This window comes from Syngnathus acus, chromosome 15 (genome assembly GCF_901709675.1).
Source record: "Syngnathus acus chromosome 15, fSynAcu1.2, whole genome shotgun sequence".
Taxonomy (NCBI): Eukaryota; Metazoa; Chordata; class Actinopteri; order Syngnathiformes; family Syngnathidae; genus Syngnathus; species Syngnathus acus.
The window spans coordinates 11,616,505-11,625,911 of NC_051100.1; the positions used below are offsets into that span (position 1 = coordinate 11,616,505).

Below are 9,407 nucleotides of genomic sequence, written 5' to 3' on the forward strand. Positions count from 1 at the left end.
ATGTGTTACCCATTTCGAGTGCAATTTCTCACAATGCAAATGCCTGACATGTGTGACTGCATACACCCGGCCCGGCGTTTTGGGAACAAGCGCATGGGGAATGTGTGCGCGCTTATTGGGGCACCTGCTTCACTTTTGACCCCAGCAACTATTAAGAAGAAAAAAAAAAAAAGTCAAAACACTCATTGAAAACTATTTGATGTGGTTGTCCCTCATGTTCAAGAAAGCAAAAAAAGAGAGAAAGAAAGAAGGCACATTTTTGGAAAATGTGACTTGTGCTCACCCAAAATAAACAGGCACTTGGGATCGATCCACTTGGAACCTGAGCTTTTTTTGTCTGGAACATCCGTGGGAGGTTACGCCACTTCATTGCGTGGTGTTGAGCGCCCCCTGTTGGGACAACAAGACAGTACATCATCATCCGCCTCGTCACACAGAAACTGAACTTTTTTCCACTATTGTTGCCACCGACTCTCTTTGTAGCACAGAACAGAGAGAGAAACATAAATTAGCATGATGATGACGGACATATTGGAACAAAGACAGGAAAGGTCTGCCTGCCCTCCGAGGTCACGGGCCGGCCTGTGGCTTCCCCTCACCACCATTGGCAGCCTGGCTGGGCCCGCTTATTTCAATACAAGTCAGCATGAGCATTGTGCGCCCCTGGGTGGCGAGTGACTTCCTGCATAAACGAGATAATGAGATATGTGATTAAAATGACTCATAAGGTTTTAATGTGACTGCTGAGACAATGTAAGGGCTGATTGGTTCATGCAAACTAAACGAGAATATTTTTTGAAAATACAGGCACACGTAACCAATTTCATGTGTTTTCGTGTAAATGAGGAAATGACATAACACGCAGTAGAAGCAGGTCATTTTCATGCTGCACGGTATAAACTGAGAGAACCACGCTGGCTCCCTCTAGTGGTATGCACAAGAGTTACTGCCTAAATAACCCTTGAGCATAATGTAATGTTTTTTCCCTACAGTACAGTGTATAAATTAAAATTGTGCTAAATGTTACGATGGCTTTCAATAATATTAAATACGCACTACTTAGAAATGAGACAGCCTGCTACTACTATTAACAAGCCTACTACGTTTTAATGCTGGTCATGATGTTGGTAGCAAAGTATTTTTTAGGTGGCACTTGGTGTAAAATACTTGACAACCAAAACATTATTCTATTTCAATTATTCCTGAAGGTAGCTGTATGAAAAATATGACAGCACGCATGCATGTATTTTGTCTATATTTAAAGTTGCATTTTTTGTCGTGCATCTGGTTAGAATGTGCGTGGCCGCCTAGTAGCATTGATGACACCTTGTGGCCCCCTCCAGTATTTAAGTGACCCATCATGACTGACTCAGCATTACAGTTGCTGCTGCAGCATTTACAGTAGCATGCAGAAATCTTTGGCGCCATCTTGTGGACGCCACCCTTTAGCAAACGGAGTCCCTAAACTGCCATCTATGAATAAATAAATCCTCAACATCAACTCGGCAAGCTTTTATTCTAAAGCGAGTGGATTCATGCAGCAGCCCCCATTCTCACTCCCACTCGGGGGTGGAGCTTCAGCTTTGAGCCCACTTTTCTTTTTTTTTTTTGCGTGTGTGCGAGTGCCACAAACTTCATCGTGCATGTCGAGTTTGTCAGTCAGGAGTGTGTGCACGGTACCGGCTCGAGGAGGGGCGAAGGAAAAAGATGATGCTGAGCGTGTTGAAGTTTACGTGCGCCATTGTGACCAGGGCGCTCTTTCTCTTCGTGTCGCTGGCGGGTGTGTGGCGGGTGACGTGGGTGAAGGGGGACAACATTTTCTGGCTGCTCACGCTGCTCTTCGTGCCGCTGCTGCTGGAGATGATCGTCACGCTGAAGAGGAGGAAAGGTCAAGATTACAAATGGTAAAAAAGAAGCGCATTCGAGGCACTTTTTCTATTCCCACTTCAATCTTCTGTCAGGCTGCTGCTATTGTTTAACGGGACAATGAGGACAGGGTGGTCCCCCCTGTCCTGAAATGGGGGGGGGGGGGGGGGGGGGGGTTGAGTCTATCAATGTATGAAAGCATGATGTTGAGAAACAGGACATGAACACGGATGTTTATTTAAAAATATATAATTAGGCCGGGAGCTTTTCTAGGAGAGTTCCTGGCCAGCCGAGATAAATTTCAGTTTTGTACATTTTTATTAAGAAATTTCGCTCCCACATTTATGACAGACAAGCATAACACTTTTGAGAAATGTAAAGCTTCAAATCAGTTGAGCCACAGCAGAAAAGAAATGGATTGGATGTATGTAAGCCTTCTAATTTCTGGGGCAAGGCGACTCGTTAGGATGGCGTAGAAGCTCTACGGAAGGGATTGGGTGGAACAAACTACTTTTCAAGCTGCTGTGACTTCCTCTGACATCCACATATATGCAGGAAAAAGCCTTGCAGGAACTCAGTCTATTTGTTCAGTAAACATACCCAAAAAGTAAGAGATGAAATATTTGGATGCCAAAAATAGACACTTCTTTCTTATGATTGACATTAAAAGCCTCTTGTAGCTGAATGAGGAAAGCAAAATATTAGGAACAGGAGAGGAGAACTTGAAAGACTTTTTCCTGGAGCAATTTCTCCTGAGCTATTCCAAGACAGGATGAACAAAACGCTTTATTTTGATCCTCGGGAACACTGAAGGAAACCTTGAATTTGCTTGACTGTATCTGCAACAAATCCTAAGAAAGCAACTTTGAAAGAATCTCAAATGGTGGCTGAAGGTTTATTTGCATGACATCATCTGTTACCGCTGTGCCTTCTCATGATGTTTTTGCGTACTCTCTTTCAGGTTTTCCCCTCCCATCTTTCTCTTTCTGATCAGTATCATCCCCTCCATTTGGATCCTGGAGCTCCACTACCAGCAGGACAAAGCCGGCGACCCTCAGGTGGAGATCTCACAATTATCACAAATTACTTTGTTTGACATCAGCTTTCAGACGGGATAAAATATCTTGTAGTATTTTAATTGAATCTTTGACTACTTTTAGGTTTCTAAGTGCAATGCCGATAAAAGTGCTGCTAAGTGTATTTGCTACAAGATGTACTTTAGGAAGGTCTTAATGGAGAATATGCCCTGTCGCAGTGCAAGAAGCTCGACTCGTGGGAGAACGTGAAACGAGTGATCACCCTGAACGAGACCACGGGGGAAAACCTCACGTACCAGAACTACCTTGAGGTAAAGAGGACTTCACGATCGTGTTTTATCAGCCTGCAGAGTTGTGCTGTGCAATGAGTGACACAGTCAAGATTATTTTGGGGGGGGAAACTACTCAGCAATGTCAGGATGCAGAGGAGTGACGGTAGCCCAAAATAAAGCCGATTTATCATGAGACTCTTTAGTACATGATTGGTGTCATGAGTCAGTGTTCCCCAAAAAGTTATGTGCACCCATTCACTTTTTGAATCATTTAGAATTTTGGCATTTTGTAAACCAAACTGACCATATACTGTGGATTTCAATTTGCCGTACGTTTACACCATCAGAAATAAGGGAACAAAGACACGTGTATGTTTACAAGCTGGTAAAGTGAAGTTTCAAAAGACTCAAGTCTCTTGACCCATAAAAGCACAATGCTGGACTAAGAGTGCAGAAGCAGCCACCTTTTGGTCCCGAAACCAAATTCTTTGAGCCAAGACCTTCCCGACTGAGCCACTGCCACCCCCAACTTTGTGTCAGACTAACACAGACAGTCAACAACATGCTGACACATCATCAGTCCTGAGTCCAAAGAAAAAAAAAATACAGCTAAATCTTTAGCTAATTACACAGTCACTGACTTGACGCGAGATCGAGGAGCATTGAAGTTTTAGAATCTCAGACAAATTGGGTTCGCAGTGTGGAGAGAATAAACACACGAGGAACATTGCACAAAGATGCGAGTGTTGACGTAATGCATGCAGCAGCAGACGTCTCAAAGTCGCAGGCGCAACCGACTGTTGGAAGGGGTGAGACAAAGAGCCTTCTCAAGAGCATTGGCCGGAATCCGTTGGGAAAAGTCAGGAAAGGTTGAACGCCGCAATTAAGCCACTAGTGGACAGAAAGTGCAATATTATACACCAGAGCATGCTGTTAAACAAAAGATTTCTTGTACTGTATCTGAAGACAAAAATCCAAATTTTGTGTGGTCTTAGAAGCGATCTCTGGAGAACTCCACAAAGAAAACAATCCAGTCAGATAAATGTATCCGCTTTTGTTTTATTAGCCCAGATAATCAAATTGATACTGCAACACGGGAACATTTTAAAAGTAAATATTGGAGCAATTGCGAGATTGCCACTACACCCATGTACCCCGTGAGTCATGGATACACCTCTGAAAGCTTTTATCCCCAAAAAGAAACCATATGTTTGGTCCCTTTTTCTTTTCAGGGTGGGGGTAGGCTTCAATAACATCCAGCAGAGTCTCGTAACAGCGCACGAACCCAGTTAGCTGCATTCTACAACAGTCCGAGCCAAGCGTAAACACATCCAGATGTCCATTAACGAAGAAATAACCTTTTTTTTTCCCTCTTATCAATTCTGGGTTTTTCAGAACATCAACCAGGCGTTGTGCTCCAATGAGTGGATCCTCGCTCTTCATCAGATCCTGCTCATTCTCCTCATCGTGGGAAAGTGGCTCCTGCCCCTGGGGGGCGGCGTCACCAGGGACGAACTCTCCCAGCTCCTTCTGATCTTTGTCGGAACGGCGGCGGACATCCTTGAATTCACGAGTGAGACGCTGTCAGATGTCAAGTGGGTGGCTCTTATCATGTTTGCTCATCGGGCCTACGCTGGTGCTTTGCTGCTTATCAGTACAAGTACAATTGAAAATGACCAGCACCAAGTACCAAAAGACAAATTTCTCGCTGTGTGTTGTCTTTTCCAGAGAGAACAGTCCTCAGTTGGTCTATATCATCTTAGCTGTATGGACGTGGAGCATGTTGCAGTTTCCTTTACATTTGGCTGGTGAGTAAACAACAACAAAAATCTCCTACTAATAACACAGACATCGACGCTCCTTTCACATTGAGCTGGTGCCGGTGTAGGGTGGGCACTGCAGTTGATGCCAGTCCCGGGTTTGAGTCAACTTGCAGATCTTCAAAGAGCAGTTTGGTTTCTCACTGGCAGAGAACCAAACCAGAGCTCAGTCATGAGGTCACCAATTTAACACCCGTACGTCACTGTAAGTGCCTCTGTCTACAAAGTGGCGCACGACTAGTGTTTGTTGGCACCTTGCCGTAAAGTGGCAGTTGAATGTTTGCACCAAGGACCTGCGGTCACTGCCCCCACCGCTGTTGACATAAGGAAAAAGTTGAAAACCAGCGCTCATTTTATCCCTAGCGCTGAGTCCGAATGCAAAACATTTATGGTTGTTGAGCTACACTACCGTTCAAAAGTTTGGGGTCATAAAATTGTTTGGGTGACCCCAAACTTTTGAACGGTAGTGTATATATTTATTTAGATAATTATTTATAGATTATATATATAATCTTCTGTGTAAAAAATCTTATAATATATATGTATATTTATATTCATAGATTATATATAATCTTATACAAATATAAGATATAATTTATAATATTTAATTCATAATATTTTATTATAATAATATTTACACTACCGTTCAAAAGTTTGGGGTCACCCAAACAATTTTGTGACCCCAAACTTTTGAATGGTAGTGTACATACTCATCACATAAAAAGAAAAGTCAGAATCATCCAAAAGCAGAGACAGGTGATTTCTGGAAAAAAAAAAAAAAAAAAAACCTCATCTTGACTTGCTGTTAATAATGCAGAACCGCCATTGGAATCGGCCATTTTGCCATCTGCTGTCGAGTGAAAATGACATCACAGTTGCCGGGTCTCAGGTCTCAACCAATCAGGGCTAAGCTTCAGAAAACTTTAATTCATATTCCACAAACGAAGCATTCATCAGAACACTGTGTGGGCCGCACAGAACATTTTACGACGCAGATAATTTGGAGCTGACTTCCCCTTTTCGAAAGAAAAGTAGACCATGATCAAAAGCAGCAAAATGTCATGAAACAAATAGTAAAGTTAAACATTGTCATGATCTAAGATGCTTTTAATAACGTGCTTTCAAGGGAGCTTTGATCCTAATATTTATGTGGCGCTTTAGAGCTCTTAGACGAAACACTCAATGGTGCTCTTTGTGTTGTTTATCTCGTGTCCTACTTGTTAGGGTGCGGCTTTTGTGTTTGTGCAGCTTGTTAACACAGAAAACGTTGTGCAACATGTTTATAAACATGCTTCGGTGCTTCACCTTTGAATGCACAGCAAATAGTTACCTAGGTTTATGAAAATTCCCTCTTCATACCAGCTGGGCGGCGTTTTCATGAGCGAATTTGCAAAGTGGTGTTAATGGATAAATTGGATAATTACACTTTAATGATTTCAACATAAGTGTTGTTCGAGCTAGCAACCATTAAAAAGGCACTTTTGAGTTTCATGAGGCCATTAACAGGAAAAAAAAAAAGCTCCTGGGCTCATATCTTCAGATCAGAATCTCGCCTTTTTTGAATTGGGAATAAAATCTGATGCTTATTTGATATCAAGTGAGTAAACTCAAGGTTGGATGTACCCAATGTAAACTTTAAAGCATCAAAATAAACAATCTGATGATGTAGAGTAAAAACGCTCACTCACTTGAGGTGCTGTCCATCCGCCTCATAGTTCAGAGGTTGTGGGTTGAAATCCGGGACACGGCCTTCCTTTTGTGGAGTTCTCTTTCTACCAGTGTGGATTTTAGTCTGGTTCTCCTGTTCCCTCCTACATTCCAAAAAACAAATGGCCATGTTAAGTTAATTGAGTAGTGTTTGGCTGTATTTAATAAAAGATGAGTTTGACCTACTCAATGACAATATTACACGAAAGCTGTATTTGTACTGCCCTCTGGTGGCGAAAACTGCTAACATTTAAAACACTTTTCTTGCTTGTTTCCAACAGTGGTGAACTCCAAGTCAGACTCGGTGGACGAGCAGGATGTACGAGAGGCTTCCCTTCTGACCAAACACAGCACGGACATCTGGAGTATTGTGGAGGCCTTGTTTATCCACGACGGCCCCTTCCTGATGGTGCGACTCACTGTCATGACCTTCTTCGACGTCTTCCACCAAATGCTGGTCTTCTTCGCCATCAAGAACTTCCTGGTGGTCATTTTGAACGTGTACAGGCTGGCCGTCATCTGCCAGGACTTCAGACCTTCTCGGAGTGGCAGTGGCCTGGGCACTACCATCCCGTAATTAGGTGGAATCAAATCTCCAGGGCAAAAGGGAAACCAAGTGATTCTTGACTGTATTGATTGGACGGTAATACTTTTGCGTTGTCTTCATGAGTCTCTCAAAGTCACTTCCCCGGAAACTCTTTTCAACCATGTTCCTGCATTTGACGCCACATTCAATCTCCATGCTTAATCCTTCTGTTGCTAAACTAGGACAGATTGATAAATTCTCATCGAGGATTGGACTGGAGTAACCGGGGTGGTGTGAAAACTGAAGACACCAGCAGACCAACTGGAAAAGAGGAAGCGGGACAGGAAAAAAAAGGAGTGTCTGTTGGTTTCTGGATCCTTCTGAAAGTGTGTCAGCACAACAGAAAAAGCAAAATAAAAATAGTCGTCAAGCCCTGATAAGATAAGACTTTCCGTTCCAATTCTTGCAGTCTGAGCATGAAGGTCAGAAGACATGGGAAAGCGTCTTGTCAGTGCTGACGGCCTTGGGAGATTGGACCAAGCGTTTGAACTCAGTCAGGAAGGTGAAACAGATCATACTCATGCGTAAACACCGGTTAATTAAAGTATTTCATCTAATGCTGACTCAGATGGTTCATTCCTGTTTTTAGCAAGACAGTAACACAATTGTCAAGCATTGGTTGTTTTTATATCTGCTATAAAAAGACAAATAGCACAATAAAAATCTCCCGAAAGTGATTCATAGTAGATCATCTACTGCATTTATTCTGAGAAAAAAATGTACATTCATTTCATTCCATTTGTGTTATTGTTTGTTTAATTGTTGTTGTTTTAACTTTGAATGAGCAAAATTTGAGTCTTACTGTTATGACAGTAATTGTTATGATTGTACATGAGTCCTTCCAGCATGACATTTTTACTTTGAAGTAACAATACATTTACTTTGCTATCCAAGCTCTACAGTGACTACTTAACATTGGATCAAAGTGTCATTTCTTCAGTGTTGTCCCATGAGAAGACATAATTAAAACATTCCGGAAATGAGAGGAGTGTACTCACTTTTGTGAGATACTGTATTACGTCAGTGTCAGTTCCAGTACAAAAACAGACAAATATCGCCTCACTGTGGACGTTACACATAATCTGCTCTTTAGAATAGGGAGCCAATACCTCACAGTTTTATGAGCACATAATTACATTGTATACACTATACAAGACAATAATTACCACCTGATTAGCTTTACAATTTGGTAACTTAACGTTGCTAAAAAAAAAAAAACGTTAATACATACTGTGGCAAGCTCATGCTGTTGGCGACCATCCCAAGTGACAAAAGCCTTGACTTTTAAACTCTGACCTCAAATACCCGCCAAAATGCCATCAGAGGGTCCCCGTCAAGAAAACTGTAATACTGATCATTATTATTTTTTTGTTACTAAAAAGTAAAGATACGGAATAATTGTATTGGACCCTGAAGATTAAATTTAATTAAAAACGATCGATGGCAGCAGGTAATAGACCTCCCAGAATGCACCACGACAGCTGCAACGTTATGATGACCCTTCGTGAACGTGAAACAATTCATTGGCTTCTACTCATTAAGAGGTCATTTCAAGACAGATGGTGTTGAAATACACGTTTAATGGTTCCCTTAACAGTCTCATTGAGGCTATTTGGCACGAGGTGATGAGATACCGCTTACTCTTGTTGCCAAGGCAACCACGGAAATATACACACCGCAGATACTACACGTCCCAGAATGCACCAGTGGCTTCTTGTTGTTATCGCAAGAATTTTCAAAACGCGACATCGGTACGATTTATTTAAAGATGTGGCCTCTTTGGAAAGTTAAATTCTTAAGTTTAATGGCACTTTTCCTTAATCCCTTACTTTTGTCTGATGACGTCATAAAGTCAAAGCCACGGTTACTGACGTCTAGTGTGCAAAAAACAGTTATCAGTGTGTAATATTAGTGCGTGTTTTATGCCAGGACGAAGCTAGGTGATGGGCAACCCCACAGCTAGGATAAAAGTTTGCTGCCATCTAGTGATTGACAGAGAAATTACATCAAACTGAGTACAGCACAAATTTGTTAAACAGTACTAAAGTAAATACATAAATGAGCTGTGGTTGCAAACCATCGTTTACTGCAATCATATTTAAAAAACATGGTGAGTGTG

The 9,407-nt window shown here is 41.9% G+C and overlaps 1 protein-coding gene across 1 annotated transcript; it reads left to right on the forward strand.

The window, feature by feature from the left end:
- Window positions 1-1,515: 1,515 nt before the first annotated feature.
- LOC119135267 (transmembrane protein 26-like) lies at window positions 1,516-7,971 on the forward strand. Its single transcript, XM_037272767.1, has 6 exons — window positions 1,516-1,904; window positions 2,828-2,924; window positions 3,122-3,214; window positions 4,571-4,770; window positions 4,904-4,983; window positions 6,984-7,971. The coding sequence occupies exons 1-6, from the start codon at window positions 1,708-1,710 to the stop codon at window positions 7,277-7,279; spliced, it is 963 nt and encodes a 320-aa protein (XP_037128662.1). The 5' UTR covers window positions 1,516-1,707; the 3' UTR covers window positions 7,280-7,971.
- Window positions 7,972-9,407: the final 1,436 nt, after the last annotated feature.